The sequence below is a fragment of the Mastomys coucha genome, unplaced genomic scaffold, assembly GCF_008632895.1.
Source record: "Mastomys coucha isolate ucsf_1 unplaced genomic scaffold, UCSF_Mcou_1 pScaffold9, whole genome shotgun sequence".
Lineage (NCBI taxonomy): Eukaryota > Metazoa > Chordata > Mammalia > Rodentia > Muridae > Mastomys > Mastomys coucha.
The window spans coordinates 59,054,037-59,075,938 of NW_022196915.1; the positions used below are offsets into that span (position 1 = coordinate 59,054,037).

At 38.3% G+C, this 21,902-nt stretch overlaps 1 protein-coding gene across 6 annotated transcripts in view; it reads right to left on the bottom strand.

The window, feature by feature from the left end:
- Fndc3a (fibronectin type III domain containing 3A) overlaps positions 1-21,902 on the bottom strand; it is a 155,728-nt gene that overhangs the window by 47,986 nt on the left and 85,840 nt on the right. For 4 of the 6 annotated variants that reach the window (XM_031362252.1, XM_031362253.1, XM_031362257.1 and 1 more), the window contains one exon: positions 3,092-3,168. In XM_031362252.1, coding sequence (XP_031218112.1) covers positions 3,092-3,168 — 77 coding nt within the window. Of the gene's footprint in view, positions 1-3,091; positions 3,169-5,192; positions 5,248-7,124; positions 7,262-21,902 lie in introns of those variants that run through there. The other 2 variants (XM_031362256.1, XM_031362255.1) reach the window with 2 other exon arrangements.

Below are 21,902 nucleotides of genomic sequence, written 5' to 3' on the forward strand. Positions count from 1 at the left end.
TATATATATATAGCCTTGGCTTACAGACCACAAAGCATCTTTTCTAAACAGCCTGTCAGGTTTGAAGTTTTCTTCCTGGTTTTGAAGGGCAAACACACTAGAAATCTAACAACTGAGGTTGCAAACAGTGTAAAATGCTAAAAGCAGACTAGACAGTGGTTATTAATATGTGTGCCACTTCATTCCTGCCAAACCTGCATTTTCTTATAGTCATACATATGCCTCCATCTTTCCTTCTACTCCTGGCTTCTTGATGTGCTAGCATTATGCTCACATGTCAGGTTTTGGACAATGTGTCAAGTGCTTAGCTGTGAGTACAATGTGGATCTTATTAATGTTTTTAGTACTAGAAATTATGTGTCATCAAACTGAGGTATGTTAACTGGGGATAATGAGAATCTGAGCATTTAGGCTTACTGTATACTTACATTTCAAGAGACTATTTTTGTCTTTGGATTATCTCATATATATACTTCAAACTAATAAATTTCCTAGAGATAATTTTTAAATCAAGATAATAGTAATAAATTCACTAGCTTCCCATAAGACTTATTAAAATTCATCAATTTATTTGACAAATACTTGTGGGACACATACTAATCTGAGTACAAGAATGTAGAATTAATTAAAAGGCAGCACCTATCTCCAAGGAATCTAAAAATCTCATGGAAATAACAGAAATCTTAGTTTTTCCCCATCGAGGGATTTAGGACCTCAATGTAGAGATAATGGACTGACTTCTAAGTATTTATTACACTAGCTGTTTGGCGCCCCTAAAGGAGCTGAGTCACTATGGCCGCACTCTATTTGTGTTCCGGTCTACTAGCCTCAGCACTGCTCCTGGGCATGGGATGGACCTTCATGTTAGGTCATTTGCAATGGCAGTTTCTGTTTCTAGAATCAGTTTTCACCCAATAAAGGCAAGGCAAACGCCTACCTTTCTTTAGACTCAGCTTAACACCTTCCCCATGGCTTGCTCTGCCATGCTGTTATCGAACACAATCCAACTCAGCTCTACTTTCACTTCTGCCTTTGCTCTCCTTGTAATAGACTCATTTGTCCACTGACTATGCTTTTTGTTTGCTTCTTCCTAAAAAAAAAAAAACAAGAACTTTGTAACCTTTAGAGGGAGATAGAGTCTTGCCCCTTTCATTCTCAAGGATGGCTGATACATACCGCTACTCATCTGTAGACTACTACTGTATATAAGAAGTGGCAAACATTATCTTCCTAAGAAAGAAAATCAATCAACAAACTGATAAACACGTGTATGCTTGAAAAATCTGCTTCTACACTCATGATTGAGTGAAATGACAAGATTGAGGGTTGTGATAAAAACAGAAAGTATTGTTAAGACAACAGAATAGGCTTGTCACATGGATTCATTCCTCTAATTCCAGCACTAGGGAAAAGAGTAGAGGGGATCATGAATTCAAGACCAGTCTAGCTACATAGTGAGAACCTATCAAACAGTAAGCCAAAAATGAGCCCCAAATAAACAACCACTACCACCACCACTAAAATTCAAACTACCACCACCTCTACAAGAACACCCTGTAACTGGAATAACTGTCCCACTCATCTTTATGTAAACAGCATGTAACAGAGTTTGGTAATGATAACACTCAGTAAATGTTTGAACTGAATTATGTTAGATAACAGTCTCTGAATAAGTGAACAAAGTTTTGAGGAAAAGCAACAGAGCAGAAGGAAAAAAAACAGACGTTATGCCATCAAAATCTGAAGTAAATCATACCAATGCTTTCTAAGTTTTAAAGGTCAGGGACCAGGCAGAAAAATAAAAGGTGTTTAGGTCTGGAATGCAGCAGTGAGCAAGTTAGGTAAACCTGTATGTAGAGTGGAAACTATAGTAAATGAAGGGCTTAGGGAGTTTAAGTAGTGACAGTGACCAGAGGCTAATCTACAAAGATTACAGGGTACTTTTTAAATATACAATCTTGTGTCTTAATCACATTCCAAGGAAAGCACACAGAGTCAAGGAAGCTGATATGCTCAAAACCCAACAGCCAGCAAAGGTTTGAATAAAGGATCCAGCTTTTCTGATATTCCAGGTGACGTCTATCTTCCCATACAAATTTCTGCTGTCACACAGAGGTATGTTTCATAATCTAAACAAGAATCTACCACAACAGCCTACCGATATTCTGCTATAGTAAGGGAGGAAGTAAGACATGGTTTGAAGAGCACTTAAATGGAAATTTGCTTCTTAGAAGAGATTATGAGTATTCCATAGTAGGGACTTGATGTAACAAGCACTGAGCACAAAGAATCTCAGTAGTGGAAAACACTGAGCATCTCAGTTCTACAAGTTAATTCTGTTTGCTTGTATATCCAACCTAGCTATACTTTATTCTTTAAATTGGCAATTCATGTGAGATTATGGTACAGATGGCACTGATCTCAGTCTCAGGGCTGAAGGGGATGGTTATAGTGTAGATAGCAATAATATCACTCAGTCCTCAGGGCGGCAGGAGGGGCTTCAGTGTGCAGTACAGTGATCTCCTCATTCTCGGGCCTGCAGGCTTAAGTGCTCTTCTATGGGAGGCAGGTATAGTATCAAACACATGCAATCCAGCCTCTCAGGAGGCAGGAAGACTAAGTCTGAGGTCAGCCTGGGCTATAAGGAGACATGGAAACAAATTCTACTTACCACAATGTGTCCACATGATTACTAGAAGTACCAGAAGGTCTTTCTATGAAACAAGGCTAGAAGCACTATCCTGGCTTAAAATCAATCATCTCTTTAGCTCTGCGTAAGCAACTTAACTTAGTTACACAATCTGCATATTCAAGGAGACAAAACTAAAATTTCTTTTGGAATTTATTGCTCAAAGGCAACTCTGAGTGGTGAATACTACCAATGTTTTCTTCCCTCCTTTCCAAATATAGTAAAATATTTGAAATGGACTTATAGTAGATACTGCTCTGGATAATCTCCAGATCTTTCACAGCATTATTTTCACCAGAATCAACATCAAGGAGAGTAACATTACCTATCTACCTACCTATTAACCAGTTATCTATCTACATATATACATACAAACAAAGAAATACAATACAAAAAGCATACCTGTGGGGCATATCCAGGAGGCACATAAATAGGAGGCACGGAACCATTTGGGGACATCATTGGAACCTGAGCAGGACCTGAATAGGTTACAGAAATGATGCAATAATCCATCAGTGCTTAGGAAGGTAAGACAGAGAGCAATGTGACTACTTCACCTAAGCAAAACACTAGGCTCATAGTAATCTTATATCGTGGAAAGAAATTAGAATTACCGTGTTTTTATATACCATCTACTTTATGTTTTATGTAACATTTTAATATAAGTTATATATAATAACATATATGTTTTTATGTAAGATTTACTTTATGAAGTGTATGTATTATCTTTAAGTACATCTAAAGTTCTCAAACTTGCTCAGTTCTTATACTTATGGATAACATTTAAAACCTAAGATTTACAGGCTTTCAAACATAAATAGTTTATAATCTCTAATCATTATTTACTGTACAAATACCCCCACGTGACTCTAATGATTGTGCAAGTAGGAAAATCAAACTGAACTTTGTATTTAAAGAAAAATCAATTAGAAATGGAAAAGGAACCCCCACAAACCCCTGCCACACACACACATAAACAAAGGCAGAAGGGGCAGTACTGAGAGGAGGAAAAGTAAGGTCTTTGAAGGGTTCTTAAGAATAAGGACTTGCACAGTGTACAGTGGTCCTGTCTTTGGGGCTAAGAACAGTTGAAGGAATGTACATGTGCATTTACTCTGAGAAAAGTCTGCTTTCCCTGAATACAGGGACATTTTAAACAATTCGAACTTCATTTGCACTCTATCTTTTAATTTTAAAGTGTCATCTTTCCAGATAACCTTTATAAATGAGACCTTATTCTCTCTTCACCTGAAAATAAAATAAGTACTCTTGAAAGTTTTATTCTTTGTAGAACAAAACCTCACTCACTTTAAATAACTTTTTAGAAAAATACCTCATTTGGATCTTCTCTCCCAGTAACTTTAGACTGCAGTATTTCATATGCTCCAGTTTTTAATCATTTCAAAGAAATCTTACATATACATATATAAGAGAAATTATCTTTCTCTCTCTCTCTTTTTTTTTCTTCTTTTCGACACAGGGTTTCTCTGTGTAGGCCTAGCTGCTCTGGAACTCACTCTGTAGCCCAGGCTGGCCTTGAACTCAGAAATACAAGGAAGAAAATGTATCAACAGATCTGGTAAAAAAATAACAAATATATATATATGCTTGGGGGGACGGTAGTGATCTCTTTTACATGCAGAAAATTTGCTGGTGAGGTGAATGGTACCACTGCTCAGGGCCATTGTGACTGAAAAGCAAGCAGGTCTCAGCAAATCCAGGGTCTAGCCTTTTTAGGGATGGGAGGGGAGGTCAGAGCAACCTGGGGTTATGGGGGGCCTTGAAGAAAGAGAAAAGAAAATGTTTAGATACTGGGCTTAGAGAAGAAAAGTACTAAATCATGGCAAATAAGGGGAACTGAAGAGAAAGGGAAGGAAGAAGAGAAAGAGAAGACAACAGAGAAGCAGGAACGGAGGAAACATTAGATAGAGAGGAGGGAAAGTAGAAAGGAGGAAGGAAGAGATGGAAGAACTGGGAGGAGAGCAGGGCCAAGGTGTGTTCTAAATTTCCCAGAAAGCAAGCAGAGGGAGTGCAGACTTCTGCAGTGCACAGTGTCACCTACACTCTGTCAGCCACACACTTGTCCCAAAGAAACCTGGAAAATGCATAGAGCTGCAGTGTTCAGGCCTAGCCAGCAAGTGCTTGCTCTTATAGTTAAGTAACAACACAGCCTCCAAGTAAATGAAGGTCTTCTGACTACTACCTGAGAGCTGTATCTTATGTGAGTGTTTGCCTTCGTGTGTGCTTATCCATGTGTTTGGTGTCTGTGAAGGTCAGCAGAATGTGCTGGATACCCTGGATGGTTGTGAGCCACCATGTGGATGCTAGAAAACTGAACCCAGGCCCTCTGTAAGAGCAACAAGTGCTTTAAATCCTGATTTACCCTCCAGCCCCTCTAAGTATTAGCTTAATCATAATTCACGAACACTAATACTATAAGCCATGTTTTAAACATATTTTTCTCTTCATAATCATCTAATTGAGCAACTATATTTAACATTACCATTTTCCAGACAGAAATGAGGCAGAGGGAACTTAAGTTTGCCCAAGCGGTACAGCTGGAATTTAAAAGCGAACAGTTTCATTTCTTAGGATTTACATCACATAAACATTGAAATGCTACTCACTGTCAGTAACTGCTATGAGTCATTAGGTCTTGCCTCTAAGGAAATTAAGGCTACTTTTGTTTTTATTTCCTTGAAAAACACTACAGAAAGCAGGAGCACAATTCTAAATTTAAGTAAACATTACCTATAGTTTGCTAAATAGCATTTGTGAGAGCCTCTTTAAAATCTCTACTCAAAAAGGCTTCATTCAAAACACATTTCTGCTCTCTGGAGAAAGAGCAACAGTTGTACACCAATGGTCACTTTATTCATTAACTAATTCACATAAACCAGTAAACTAGCCTTTTAAGATCCACCCTAGATAGTATTTATAAAATATGAAAATTGGCTGAGAACCAGAGATCTTATTGGAAATTGTATTTGTTTACTTAATAGAGGAAATTAATACTTACTGAGCTCTGACTATGTACTAAGCTTAGACTACAGGCTCTTCGCACCCACTGCCAAGTTTAATCTTGTGTCAAGTCATTACCATTAAGTCAGGGATTGATGAAGATGATGTGGAAATGAAAGAAAGTACACAGGCATCTTCAAAAGCAGACTTGATCTTTAATCAAAACAACTAAACCCCATATTGTTTCTCTGTGGCTCCTGGAGCAGTAACTTCCAGGCGATGCACTCATAACTCCTATCTCATCCACCACAATGCTAGGATTACGGGCATGTGCCACTGGACTCAGCTCACAGTTTACTCTGATAGTTTTTGAAACACTTCATTATTTAGTTTCAAAAAAGACTCCTTTATGACATGATCACTTTGACTACTTAAGTAAATTTTCTAACTAGGAGGCAGAAATGCCACATAGTTAGATTTTAAAAAGGCAATTTATCAGTGCTATGTACTGATTTATCTAAAATAATGGTGGGATATATTCAACATTGAACATAAACCTGCCACACCCCCCAATACATAAACAGTAAACACAAGTACTGATACTCAGAGCCACAATGCTGGCAGCACCATTTTGCTTGTCCTGTGTCTATAGTAACAGAACTCTAAAACCCTTGCACACTTATTAACACAAAAACTCCTAGGTCCAACAATACTTTGTAATTCAAAAAGTTCTAGAAATTAACTACACACTGTCTTAAATTTGTATGCAGCAAAGCAGACTGTGTCCAGGGAAGAAACCAAACCTGTTATAGGGGTACATAAAATGTACAGCTGGCACAAGAAAGCTGTACCTGAACAACTGTAGGTGCACCTAACAGCTCCTTCAGAACTGACAAGCTTTAGGCAAAATCTACCCCAAAGCAGAGTGGTTGTATTACTGTGAAGGGCCTACTTCTTATTTTAAAAATCTGTAAAAGTGGGTACAAGTCTATTTGTCATTTGCCTTAAGTATGAGAAACTCCCCACCCCAATTCTTAAATGTAGCATCAATAATTTACACCTAATTCATTTTACCTAACATAAACTAAACCTATTGTTTCCTTTTTAATTTATATTCACACTCAAAATTTTTCTTTATTATGTTTTAGAAAAAAAGAGATCTGTCTAAGCATTTAAATTAAATATGCAACGGGCTGCTGACTGCTGTCGTGCACAATGGCTTCCAAATTATGCCAATTTTCAGATCAGTCTTAAAAGAGAAAACACGAATAAAATTAAGAGGCCAGCTAGAATGGGACATGCTGTGAAATTTAAAATCACTCTAGCTCATAGAGTCTACAATTTTCATAACAATTTATAGTATTTCTAAAGCGAACAGATTTGGCATTAAAAACACACAACACGGCTTTAGGTTAATACAAAAGCTTCCTATGTTTTAAAATAAAAGCGAATGTTCATAAACAGCAAATCTTACCACTCATTTTGTTTCTACGGGAGCTGCAGCCAGCGAACAAGAAAACCCAACAAGGAAACGGCGTAGTACACGTTAGCAGCTTTAATTGGAGAACAGTTTCGCTTTTTTTTTCCTCAAAGCTGGTAAGAGGAAAAGATCCTTTGACCGAGTCACGTGACCAAAGTCACATGACCCGCAGTGAACCGGGAAAGACTGGGAGAGAAAACAGCGCAAAGCCTCTGCTCGGGTGCTACGGATTTAAAGGCGTCTTCAGCTGCTTCCCTGAAAGCACTGCGTTCTGCCTTAAGAGCCAGAGTAAACGCTAATCAGCAGAACGTGGTGGATACGCACCCGATGGAAAACCATCCTCTTTTGTGTTTACCGTTTGACTAATCCAAACGGTGCTGCTGCCTTTCACATAGAAAGTTTGGATAAAATGAATTCCAAAGCCTTGATCCAAAATATGAGTGTAATTTGTGAGCATTTAATGCCTGATATCTAAGCAATGTCTATAGTACACAGAGAATTGCCCACAAAATAGAACTGAATAACAAGTTCCTTAAGGTGGAATATATTTCAGGTTTGTTTTTCCTTGAAAGCTAATGAAGGCTTCTGCTTTTATTGATAGTGTACCTTCTTTTTAATGATTATTTTAAAAGTAGAACTTACTCTTGGCATTATGGAAAGATTCTTAGTGGATAGTACTCTTGCTCATATTTATAAAATATGACAATACACATCCCAAAAAGCAGGAAAGTGAAAAATACTCAGTTAATAGAGGTGAAAATGTAAATTTCTTTTGGAAAAAAATATGCCACGTAAATTACTTAAGATGTCATATAAATTCAGAGGAACATTATCAATTGCTCACACACACAAGTAATGGTGGGGATCTATAACATGTAGCACAGTGGGGGAGATGGATTTGTGTACTGGATGATATTGAAAGTTAAAATGAACTCCAATACTTACTAGCATGGCAATGTACTATTAGTGGACTCTGTCTCCTGTGGAGAGGTTAAAGTGATCAACCTCAAAGCACTGTTGGGAGAATCAAGTTACACTGAAATACACTGTTTGGTGCCACTCAATAACTAATAGTTATTGTAAATAAAAGTATGATCATTGTCTCTCAAAACTAATGATTACACAGTTGAGATGGACCATCTGGAGTGCCCTACTTGTTAATGCAAGCAGAGGCATCATTACTAGAGAAGCTGAGCCAAGAGCAGCTAAGTAACAGGCAAAGGCAGCATTTCTTCATATGATAATCACATGTTAAAGTGCAGGCCCTATTTAAAGGCCCAGTGTCTCTCCTGAAGGTAAAAAAAAATAAACCTGGCAAGACACAGCCCTGGCAACTGGACTCAATAAAGGGATGTCAGACACCCCAGCGGAGAAGTGACACTTGTTCCACGTGGAGAGAGTAATTGTTAACCTTTTATTCCATTGTGAACACATTTCCCCCTGAGGCTGTGGGATGGGCGTTTACTTCCCTGTCCTCTAGCACTGCTGCCACTCGGCCCTCCTATGCTGAGTATTTTGACAGCGAGTTGTTTTTTTCTTTCTGCCTCAACACTTGCTGTCAAGACAATGACTTCAATGTCCAAACTCTAAGACCTATGATTTCTCTGCTCCTTTACCTGCTTTGCTCTTAAAGCTGCGTCTGGAGGCATAGCTTGAACTTATTTCTTACAACTGTAACTACATCCTGTTTCACAGCTTATCTTACCAAAATTAGTATAAAGAGACCTCATACTCTCTTTTAAGTTACTAATAAAATTGGTTAGACACTATTTGATGGACAGAAAGGAAATTAATGGCAGCCATTAAGCACACTGAAGTGACTTTCCTAAACCTAAGCAGTAGGCCCAGGGATGGACACTGCTGTGCCTGCTCCTCAAAAGTTTGCTTTTATTCTTATCTTTACAGTTTTCTAGTTGAAAAGTATATTAATGGTAGACTACTTAGCTAGCCTAACAATGCACAAGGTTCTAGGTCTGACTCCAGTATCATGAAAAAAAAATTAAAAGGAAAACAATCTTTTATCTAACCAACTTAATTTATTTAACTTTGAGGCTTATAAAATTAGATAGTATTATCTTCTGTAACTTCATCTTTCACATGCTGGATTCTGTCTAGGCATTTGGGACAGATTAGTAAATGAAAATAATAAATCTTACATTTGAAGAGGTGGCCCAGGGTAAAGGCGCTTACAAATAGTACCTGACAGCCTAAATTTAACCCCCAGTTTCCACATGGTGGACTAACACAACTGGATTCCTGCAAATTGTCCATATGCATGCCTTGGCACTTATACCCTTGTCTTAAGGTTTCACCACTGTAAAAAGAAACCAAACCATGATCACAGCAATTGTTTTTGTTTTGTTTTTTTTTTTTCTATGGGGTTGCAATCCCCTTCAGCTCCTTCAATCCTTCTCCTCACTCTTCTCTAGAGGTCCCCCACCTCAGTCCAATGCATGGCTATGAGTATCTGCATTTGTCTCAGTCATGCCACAGCAACTCTTATAAAGGCAAACATTTAATTGCGCCTGGTGTATAGTTTCAGAGCTTTAGTCCATCATCATCATGGCAGGAAGCATGGCAGAATATAGACTGACATAGTGCTGGAGACAGAGCTGAGAATTCTACATCTTGATCCATGAGCAGCAAAGAGACCCTGCCACACTGGGCCTAGCTTGAGTCAAGGCCCTCCACCCCCTAGTGGCATACTTCCTCCAACAAGGACACATTCCCTAATAACACAATTCCTTATGCCCAAGTATCCAAACACATAAATCTATGAGGGCCATTCCTATTTAAACCACAACCCCATTTAAATTTTTAAAAAAATAATAAATACATAATAAATCAAGCAGATTGAGATGAACCATATATGTTTGCAAGTATGTATGTGAAAACATGTCTGAAGGTAAATAATACGACTTAGTGATCTGTCTAAGTTTCACTGAGAAGGTCACTTTTGAGTAAAGATTTAATGTGAGGAAAGATCTTTTTTTTTTTAAAAATAAGAGAAAGCAACCAGTAACAAATGCCTAAGGGACATGACAGGCATGCTTAAGCTGCCTTAGAATACTAGAATTACTCGAGGAACATGGCCAGAGAGGTAGTAGGGAGACAAGAAAAATATTCTCCTGAACCTTGTAAGATACTGTCAGGTCTCTGGCTTTTACTGTGAGTGAAACAAGGTAGCCACTGATGATGGACTTTAAGACATTATCTGAATTACATCTTAAAAGAATTCATCTAATTTATACACATTGCTTGCTGGACTATGGTACAACACTTGAAAAACCTACGTTAAACATTTTTATACAGCCCACGACCCAGGAATAGAAAGCACAAAGGACTGGACCTAGAGTATCCATGCAATATGAAGATGCTTGTATGAGTCCAAAATGGATGAAATGGTCCTGGGGATCAGAAGATGCAAGATGTGGACATGTGACATTTAAGATGTTCGTTCCAAAGGCATCAGGACATAATGCCTCATCTAAGAGACCACTGCTTTAACTATTCTGGGGTTCAAAGATATAATCTGAGAAATAAGTTCCATTGTCTCTGATAGATGGGCATTTAATCCATGAGACTTGCTCACATCACTAAAAGAGAAGTGGAGACACACTAGATTCTAAAGGGGAGAGATGTCTTGAGGTCTCTTGGTCCACATCTTTAAGATACTCTTTTATACCCAGAAGAAAAATGCTAGACTTAGGGTTATGTATTTGCTATTTTTGAAGGGCAGTGCCAAATACTTTCCCTAATATATTACACTACTTTTAGCACACACTGCATGAGATGTTCTATCAATTCAGTCTCACGGGTACTTAGAATGCAGATTTAAACATTTGGACAGTCTTATCTTGTTCTTCCTGTACATTACCTAGTTCATATTTTCCATCTTTTTATTTCTATATAGGTTGCCTCTTTTAATAGATTAGTAAGATTTGAGTTTTCTACGTACTTACTCCTTTGGGTTAAACTGGCTGTAATTATCTTCTTAGTTTATGCCTTGTTTTTCATATACTTTATGAAAATGTCAATTGAGTTGGAGTGAAACATTGTTGCACAGCATTGTGTGTGTGTCTAAAGATATCTCCACTCCATAATTATAAAATTAATCTCCTCTTGTGAGCACATAATGTCAAGAAAATCATTTTTTGGAAAACCTTGTTTTAGGACAGAATGATTACCTGAGGATCCAGTCTAACAAACAAAACCAGAAGGCTTCAAAAATCATACTTCAACCAACCACAACCAATTTTTTTTTCCCAGACCACTCTGCAGAGGTTATACTGGGGACAGTCACTAAGATCAAACTCTTACTGACAAATCTAATTAACACTGCTGACAAATCTCTGCTTCTCCTTAACATCTAATCCTTGATTTCAATCTTCTGATCATGCCTTATAAGTGCTTAATGGCTTGTGTTCTGTTCTTTCAGGTGTTGCTTTCCTGGAGGTTTGTTCTTGGCATCTACATCAACACTTGTAAAAGCATGGGATTCTGCACCTCTGCAGATTTTTCTTCCGGGCTCTAGGTCCATGAAATTCAAATCAGTTGTTTTCCCTTCAGCACAAACACTACCTTCTGTATTTTAGCAGAAACTTGAGGGTAACACTAGCTTTCCTTCTTCCTGCTCATCTCATCTCATTACCTGGGAAGCTCTAACAGTTTCATCCTTCTCTCCTACTGTTATTATTGCTAAGGAGTAACAAGCTAAACTATCTCAGTATCCTCCTAATGGGTCTTCTTGTCACCAGTCCCTTGCAATAAACACCCCTCTCATACTACTGCTAAAATGAATTAAAAAAGAAACCACCTGTTTTCTCCTCTGCAAGTCTTTTACTGTTTATTAAAGTCTAACCTGGTGAAATACTACTCTATTCCTGTCAATACTGACTGAACAATATCCTTTTTGCCATTGTAACAAAATATTTTCAAATGACTTTGAACATTATTTGCTATTTTATTATAATTATTGATAGCATGTAGCAGATTTCTGTAGGGAGCAGATGAAGTCCTGAGTGAATGTGTCATACTGTCAGGGTTAGATGCAAGGACCTGGATACATCAGACTCTCAGGAAAGGCAAGGCTTTCCTGGCTCAGGAGTAGGGGATGGCGGAATCTTTTGGGGTTGGTGGAGCCTTTGGGGTCTAGTGCTGACTCCAGGAACTATGGACTGTCAGCTAAAACCAGTTTGTACATAAAATTGTCAACTGCAGTTTCCTCCTCAGGGATGACTGTGCCTGTGAGTTTCTAGAGTCCTCCTACTAAGGTTAGCAAACTCGATTCTCTAAGCAAAGCTGAGATTCCAGCAAAGCACACATGGAATCCCACCTTTTCTGTAAATGTCTGTACTTTCTTCAATCCTCTTCACCCTAGGTAGGTCAAGTCCTAAACCATGCAGGACTCTGGAGCTGCCCCATAAAACTCCTATAGCTATGAGACCTGAAAAGTTAAAATGCTTGAATCTTAATTTCCTCAGCTTAAAACAGAGACAACTACTATTCTATGTTATGTGGATATAACAAGGGCTAAATTAAGTTCACAGTATAAGCAAGGATACCCAATATAAGTAGTTGTGTTTGCCTTGACAAACCTACCTGAAAATTGACTGTTTCAAAAAATGCTAGTAGTGTGTCAAAGTGTTATGATGAAGTCTAAAGAACTGGTATGGTGGACTCTGCTATTAGAGATAATGGTGCAAAATAGTTGAGGATATTATAAAAATAAAAAGCAAGTATGTTTTTAAGTTTGTTGCAGTTGTCACAATCAGACAAGGATGAGAGAGAGCACACCCAGGCACATATGCACATCTATATGTATTTTAAAGTAAGTTAATAAAATATGTCTCTCAATGGCCTGTTAAAAAGCTTTAGATTTTTTGTCCTACCACTCTGTGTCTCCCTCTGTACTAGCCTTACTCCCTACCAAATGAAGTTCCCTACCCTGTTTCTCCGTTTTCTTTCTATATTGCACTGTGTCCACTATTTCCTTAGGGCTTTCTTCCTCCCATCAGCAAGACCTCTTTCTACTTTCCCAGCTTCTGTGGCTACTCCTAAGTTATACTATCAAATCCAAAGATTAAGAAAGAACTAGGATCCACAAATACAGAAGAACACAGCACTCACCTTTCTGGGTTGGGGTTACCTCTGATTATTTACAGTTCCATCCATTTGCCTGCAGTTTCTTTTTTTCTTTCTTTCTTTTTTCCTTGAAACACTACTTTGTTTATATTCATTTGTCAGTTAATTCAAAAGTATTTATAAAGCCATGTTTCCAGAACATGGGTGTAACACTCCATTAATAAGCACAGACAGTAAACAATCATATTTCTGTTTAAAGCTGAACAGAATTCATTTGTGTATGCACTACATTTTCATTCCTCATCAATCAACTAGACTGCCTCCACCCCTAAGCTCTTGTGAACAGAACGGCAATGATCATAGCTGAGCAAAAAAATCTCTGTAGTAAGATACTTAGTCCTCTGGGAAGTGGTATAAATGCGTCATGTGAAGATGTATTTTTAGGATTTTAGGGCTTTCCTATCCTGATTTCCATGATTACTGTACCAGTTTGCAATCCCAACAAGAGTGAATGAGGGTTTCCCTACCCCGGTATCACCAGCAGCATTTGTCAGTTGTCTTCTTGATTCTATTCTGACTGGAATAAGATGAAAACTCAAAGTAGCTTTAATTTGCATTTCCATAATTGCTAAGGATGTTGAACATTTTTATGTTTTAAAGTCATTTTAATTTCTTTTAAGAACTCTTTGTTCTGCCTGATAGCCCATTCTTTAATCTGGTCATTTGTTCTCTTGACTATTTTTTGAATTGCTTATGATTCTGAGTATTAAGCCTCTTAGTGTATGCCTGGCACAGATTCTCTCTGCACGTTTTCCTCTTCACTTCATTGATATATCCTTTCTTGTATGGAAGCTTTTGAGCTTTATGATGTGCCATTTATCAGTTTCTTAATTCCTGAACAAAGGGAGTCCTGCTCAGGGAGTCTTTCTGTATCTGCATTTTGGAAGTCCTGCCTCTGTTTTCTTCTATCAGTTTTGATATTTCAGAATTCACACTGAGGACTTCCATTTATTTCAAGTTGATTTTTGTACAGGATGATAGATATGTATCTAATGCCTTCTCTTCCATGTGGACATCCAATTTTTCCTGCATCATTTATTAAAGATATTGTCTTTCCTCTACCATATATTTTTGGTAACTTTGTCAAATATCATACCACTTTAACTAAGTGCACTTCAATTTGGGTCTTGTATTCTGTCTCACTGATCTACATGTCTGATTTAGTGCCAGCACCATGATGTCTTCACTATTCTAGCTCTGTAATACAACTTGAAATCTGGCACGGTGATCTTTCTATTCAGGGATGCTTTTGCCAAGTGGATTCTTTTTTACTTCCATATGAACTTTAGTATTGCAAGATATTTTATCATACTGTGAACCCCTGAGATTGTGTTGTTTACTAGAAAAACCTGTTTCTAGTTGTGGTGTGGCTCTGCCCTTAACACACATCTTTAATCCCCCTGGGTGGAATACAGGCATACCCTTAGCACCCATCTTTAACCTCAAACAATGAAGGTAAATTTAGTTTGTAGAAAAGAGCACCCATGTTTGAAAGTGATGTCTATTTGAGGGGTAGACCACGTGATGAATCAGAGGACTATCTGGCAGAATAGGATATGCCCAACTCTTACAAGAAAGCCAGTCAACTTGGAGAGGAATTTGAGACAGAACAGTGGAGTTGAACCAATCAGCTATAGCTCAGAAAGAACTAGAAAGGATGAGCTTATTCAGCAGTAAGTCTCAAAGTCTGAAACCATTCTAGGCCTAGAATAGATTGTACAGCAGCTAGAAGCTATCAGGACTAGGCCTAAGTTAGCAGATGGAGGCAGTAAGCCTTGAAGATAACAATTACTTCTGGTGAATATCATGTAAATTTTATTGGGATTCTATGGAATCTGTAATCTTCTTAACATGTACATGTTTACAATATGTTTACAATTTATCAATCCATGAGCTTGGGAAGTTGTTCCATTTTCTAAAGATGTCTTTCACCTCCTTGGTTAGGTTTATTCTTAAGACTTGGGAAGAGAGCACTATTGTGAATGAGTCCTCCCATGATCTTTCTTAACATGTTTGTTACTGATATATTGAAAAATTAATGATTTTTACAAGTTAACTTTGTATCTTGCTACTTTGCTCAAAGTTTGTTATTTCTAGAAAATTTCTAGAAATTCTGATGGAATTTTTGAGATCTTTATGTCTAACGTATCATCTGCAAATAGAAATGATTTCCTTTACCTATCTGTATCCCTTTTATTTACTCCTATTGCCTTATGTGCTCTAGCCAGTGTTTCAAGTACTATACTAAAAATGAGTGGGGAGAGTGGACAGTCTATCTCACTCCTGTTTTTAACTAGATTGCTTCAGGTTTTCTCTGTTTGGAATGATGCTGTATGTGGGTGTGTCACATAAAACCTTTATGACACTGAGGTCTGTTCCCTTTAGTTCTGTATACATACATGACTTTACTTTTTTGCCTTTCAGTGGGTATTAGTCACTTTGCAGGTAAGGTCACACAAGTTAACATTTTCTTTCTCTGTCAATTTCCTCATAATACTAAGTTATAAGCATTATATTATTTTACATGCTATGATACAGACCAATAGGAACATTAACCCTAATATATTCTGGATTAACTGGGGAGGGGGTGAAAAGGGCTAGGAGAATTCAGAAGAGTAGATATTAACCAATGTGTCAATCTAGGATTCTGTATTTTAATATACTAGTTCTCGGGCATTTGAATTTATGCCAGTAAAGCCTGAAAACTTTCCTGGGGACTCATTAATCAGCTACTTACTAACTAAGTAAAGAAAATGATAGAGAGGAAGGGAGGAAGGAAGGAAGGAGGGAAGGAAGAAGGGAAGGGGGGAAGAAGAGAGGGAAGGGGGAAATAGTAAAGAAAGGCACCCAGAAGCAAGTTGATCCTATGTTATGTCACTAGAAAGGATGTTATAAGATGAAGGAATTTAACTTCAAAATTAAAAAGACTTTTAGTAAACCAAGCTTAAAGAAAAATTACTGTATTGTCCTTATTTTTTTTCCATCTCTTAGCCATAAAATTTTTTTTCAAACTTGTGAATGAAACCTGGGAGAAAAAAACTTCAAGGTACAAAAGACAAGCTTTCTCTCTTTAGGTTGGCTGATCTTCATGAGTCATGAGAGAATAAGGACAAAGCCCAGGGTAGAGCAACTGCCACTGTCATATTACCAGGGTTACATCTGAAACGGGAGTAATCATCAAAATTATGTGACTTTAAGTTGGGTATACTGGTGTACCTTTAATCTCAGCACACAGAAAGCAGAGGCAGGTAAATGAAGCTCTATGAACTCAAAGCTAGCCTACCAGTCTGCATAGTAAGTTCCAGGACAGCCAGAGTTACATAGTGAGATCCTGTCTCAAGAAAACAAAAGCAATAACAACAAAAATGTATGCACTATATCTACTATCTACTGTTTAAGTTTTATCTTATTAAGGGACATAAAGAATTCTACCGAAAACACATTTTAAAATAAAACAAGACAGGGCAAAGCAAGTAGTAGATCCTTGAGTGTCAACACTTCTGACTGAGGTAGGAGCATCACAAGTGCAAGACCAGCCTGGCCTATGAAGAAAACCTTTTTTTAAAAAAAAGCAAAAATATGTACAAGCACTACATATCATAGACAAACTATGGAATCAGCCTAATTGTCAGTCAACAGGACAGGAAAGCGCATGTGTATGTAAGTACACATATTCAATGGAATTTAAGAAGACTGAAATTTGGTCATTTGTTGGGAAATTGTTACAAGTGATGGGGGCAATTAAGACAATATTAAGACAGTATAAAGACAATAAGCCAGACTCAGAACATCAGATATTCTTTTCTATCTTTTCCATCATTTGTGTATCCTAGATTTTACAGATACATAAGACATGTGTACATGTGTATAAATCCTTTTTTCCTTAAGTTGTTATTAATTATTTTATCATAGCAATTGTGCGCGCATGTGCAAACACACACACACACACAAACACATATACACATGCACACACACCAGCAGAAAAAAAAAAACTGGGGGAACAACAAAGGAAGCTGATGGGGAGAAGGAACAGGAAGGACAAAAGCATAGGGGTGAATACACTCAAGTATATACTATACTTCAAAGAAACTAAGAAACTGTCTTTTGAAAATCCAACATTGTAACTCTCATCCATTGCTGGTAGGACTACAAGCTTGGACATCCACTATGGAAGACAGCTCCTCAGGAAGCTGAACAGATCTACCTCAAGATACAGCTAGACCACTTTGGGGCACATATCCAAAAGACTCTACATCTTACTACAGAGACATTTGCTCATCTGCATTCTACTGGATGAGCCAGCATAGATGTCTATCAATAGATGGATAAAGAAAATGTGGTACATTTACATGGAATATAGCTCAGCTGTTAAAAATGGAAATATGAAATTTGCAGATAAATGGATGGAACATAAAAAAATCATCCTTAGTGAGGTAACCCAGGTGCCAAAGACACAGAGGTTATGTATTCACTTATATGAAGATGTAAGCTGTTAGTCTTTGATAAGCAGGCTACAATGCATATAACCACAGATGTTAAGTGTAGAGTAAGAGATGGGAGATAGGGGAATCTCATTAGAAAGGTTAAATAAAATAGGTAGCTATGGATGGACAAGGGCTAGGGAATTGAATGCAAAGCTCAAACACTGAGGGGAAAGGAAAAAGGGAGTAAAGGAGGGGATATCGGGATGGTTTTATGGGAGAGACAATGGCCCAATTATACATCTCTTGTAACCAAATGAAATCCCCAGTGCCAGGAATGGGTAACACCTAGTTGACTTGTTGGCCCAAGAAGCCCCATAGAAAACCCCAAACATCCCAGGCGATTTACTGCCAAGGCTATGGGTGGTTCTCCACAAATATACAGTAAGGCCCCATTGCTGAAGACAACATCTATTTGCCTACCTAAAGCCTTCATCCCTACTGACTAGTGCTCATGGTACTGGAAGGACTTTGCACATTTCCATAGGAGAAAAGTAAACATCAACTCAGCTACAAACCCTGTGATCTACAATGGTGACCCACCTACAACAGTGGCAGAAAAGTTGTGGGAGCAACCAACAAATATCTAATTGGATTTAAGGCCCATTCCATAAGACATAATCCATGCTCAATACTGCCAAGGTGGCCAAGAATCTGAAACTAGATAAGCCATGGTCCTGGGGGAAAACCAAATGCTACCATTCTGCTAGAGAATTGTAGCAATAAAATGACTCCTAATGACATTCTGTTATACGCATAGATCCATGTCTAGCCCAGCCATCATTAGAGAAGCTTTCTCCAAAAGTACATGGGAACAACCCCCACCTGGACAATGTGCAGAGTGGAAGACCTTGAAACATTCAATCCTAAACAGTATGTCTCCATCAAATTCCTCCCTCAGGACTCAAGAGAACTGTGCAGAAGAGGAGGCACAAAGATTGTAAGAGTCAGTAGGAAAGCAGGTCAACAAGGAAACAAGGCCTTCTAGATACAACACACAGAGACTGAGGCAGCATGCACAAAGCCTACACAGGTCTAAGCCACATGGGGTCCCAGGGCTGAGAGGGGAAGTGGACACAAGCCCAGATCCCTAACCCAGTTTGTAACTACTCTCAAGGAAAAAAATTAACTTTTCTCCAGTGGAGTTTCACGGGCTATACAACCCATACTAAAGGTGGCCAGCAGAGATGGCAAACACAAAACAAATAATGGTAATTTTGAATGTATTTTTATGTCTTATAATGCTGTGTCTGGGCATAACCCCCCCACCCCCCATTTTTTAACCTTTAAATTCTTTTGCTTACATTCCATAGTTTCCAGTTTTGTTTTTATGATGTGTGCGGGTCTCTACATCTGTATGTTTCTTGCACCTTTTCTTTGGCTCCTTTTCCCTGTTTTTTGGTTTGTTTTTTCCTGTTCTGGTTTATTGCAGGATATCTGATCACACTGTCAACCCCACAACTGTGTTTAGAAAAATACCTGTTTTTATTTGTGGTATGGCTCAGCAGTAGCACATACCTTTAATCCAAGAGTTTCCTGCTTGAATATTATAAACAGAATTAAATAAAGTCAACCAGAGGTCAAGAGGCAGAGCAAACAATCAATTGATAGGAAGTGAATATAGGGATTATTAAGAAAGAAAACCATAGAGAATAAAGGGGGGGGGGATCAGTAGGACTCTAGCTAACCAGCATCAATTGTCCCAACAGTCTCTTTCTACCCTTGCCTCTAAAGCCAGAACCACATGGCTGAAGCTGCCAAGTTCTACTGCTTGCTTGTTCTAGTACATCCTTTACTGCCTAAGCTGGTCTATCCTGGAACCTGTGTAGACTGACCCTGAAACTCAAAGATCTGTGTGCTTCTGTCTCATGAGTTCTGGGATTAAAGGTGTACCATACACTTAAGACATAAGTTTTCCAGTTGGTGAATGACTTTATGGATAGACCATCTTAATACCTACACCATTTCTTAAATGAATGTAACCTGTTCTCTGTGGGCTGAGAATAAAGTCACTCACTCAAGTCAAATAGCTTTGACCATAACAGGAAGTCTGTATCCAAAAATCGAGCCTACAATTCATTTCTTGGTGCATCAGAACTGTCATCTCTCATCTTAGCTACGATGGAGGTAAAATCCTTTGGTGGTGTGAGGGTCATTGAAGTACAGCCTTATTACAATGAAATCCAATGTCTAAAAATTGTTCTTATTCTGGGCTTGTACCACAGTAAGAGCCAAGATTTTAAACTCTACTAAATACAAAATAAACAAAAAGACTTTATATATTTATGTACATTTAAGAAAATACTAGCAGTGATGTATTATTTTGAAGTATATAGTTAATATGTTTGGAGTTATTTAAAATTTATATTGAGAAAAATGTATTTTCACTATTGCTGTAGACAAGCATCTACATAAGACTGTTAAATTGATTGTTGTTTTATATCAAAAAACTTATAATACTCATTTTCATTGTTATAGTGTTGTATAAATTTTAAAGAATATGACAAAAAAGATATTATAAGTATTGAAGGAGGGGTCTCTGGGAGGAGTAAGGGTACAAAAGGGAAACAAGAATGTGATTTTTAATTCTATTTACTTAAAATATGTTCTTAAATGTTAACAAATTTAGATAAATTGAAATCATGCAATAAAAGTTTAAAAAAAAAAAGACGTAAGTTTTCTCTACTTGAAACTTGCTCTGTTCCAGGCTAGCCTTGTATACAGAGAGCTACTTGCTCTGTTCCAGGCTAGCCTTGTATACAGAGAGCTGCTTGCTCTGTTCCAGGCTAGCCTTGTATACAGAGAGCTGCTTGCCTTTGTCTCCTGGTATTAAAGATATGTAACACCACGCCTGGGCCTAACATTTTCATGAGTGTTATACCTCAATATGAGGACACAGAAAACACAGGCCACACTTCATATTTTGCCCTCCATTTCTGGATTATAGTTCATGCCAGATTAAAAGTCCAAATTGCTACGCACACTCGTCTACTCCAGTCACATCCAAAATATCGGGGATAAAATCCTGATTAAGGGATAAAAGGCAATAAGAATCCAAAAGGATTCTGTGCCTCCTGGATTTCAGACTAGTCACTGGCATCTCCTAACTCAGACTTGTTCCAGATCAGTCTTTCCAATCATCAACACGCCCTCATAATTAGGCATAAAGGTACCCCAAGAAATGATTTGTAAATGGCTAAGATTGGGCATTGTCTCCTGGCCGACACAATGTTTCCAACTATCCTAGTTTAATGTTTGACTTACTAAAGAGTAATGGAAGGGCTTCCACTCAAGGACATTAGCTAGAAGTGTTAGGTCAGGTCGGAATTCCCCACTGCCTGCCCCAAGCTAGATCCAGAGAACTAGCAGGAAATGCTAGATTAAAATCTCCTGGTCATTGCCTCCAGCAGAACCAGAGAATTAGCCTAGGAATATCAAAATACCTAAACAGGGAGAGTTCCACTCCTCTTCCTCCTGCTTCACACCTAGCTCCCAGACCCTGCTGACCTTGATGTGACTCTTGACATCAGCCCTGCTTGCTGTATGCTACTTAAGCCTGCTTTTCACTAGCACTGGACTGGGAGAAGAAGAAGGTCTTGGACTTGGACTAGGACAAGGAGAAGGACTAGCACTTGGACTCTCAGAAGGACTAGCACTAGAACTTAGATGGGCTAGGACTCAGATTCATGCAATCCGCATTCCCCCGGGCCCAGAGCGCTTGGGTCCAAGGGATGCAATACCAGTCCAGAGGAGATAGCTGCTGCTTTAGACCCAGTATGTTTCAGATAGCCTCAGATGTACCTCAACTATTGAGCTGCCAGATTTACCATCTCTCTTTTGCAATGACTGTAAAAGTCTGATGCCATTTCTAAGAAATACATTTAGATCTTATACTTCATGTGTCGTCTCTGCCGTCATTTCTTCGCCTACGCCTTGTCAACCTGACTAGGACCCCAGTTTCTCCTGCGGGTTGAGGGAGGCCCATATCGGCCGGCTCGTGGCACCAAATGAAAACAATAACCAGGTACAACTATCCTTTGTTCCAACTGCAAATGCATAAACAATAAAGTGGGATCTTGCTCCAAGGTCACCACTCCCTTAATTCCATTTAATAACCTTCAACACAGACTTAGCTCCACTTCACTTC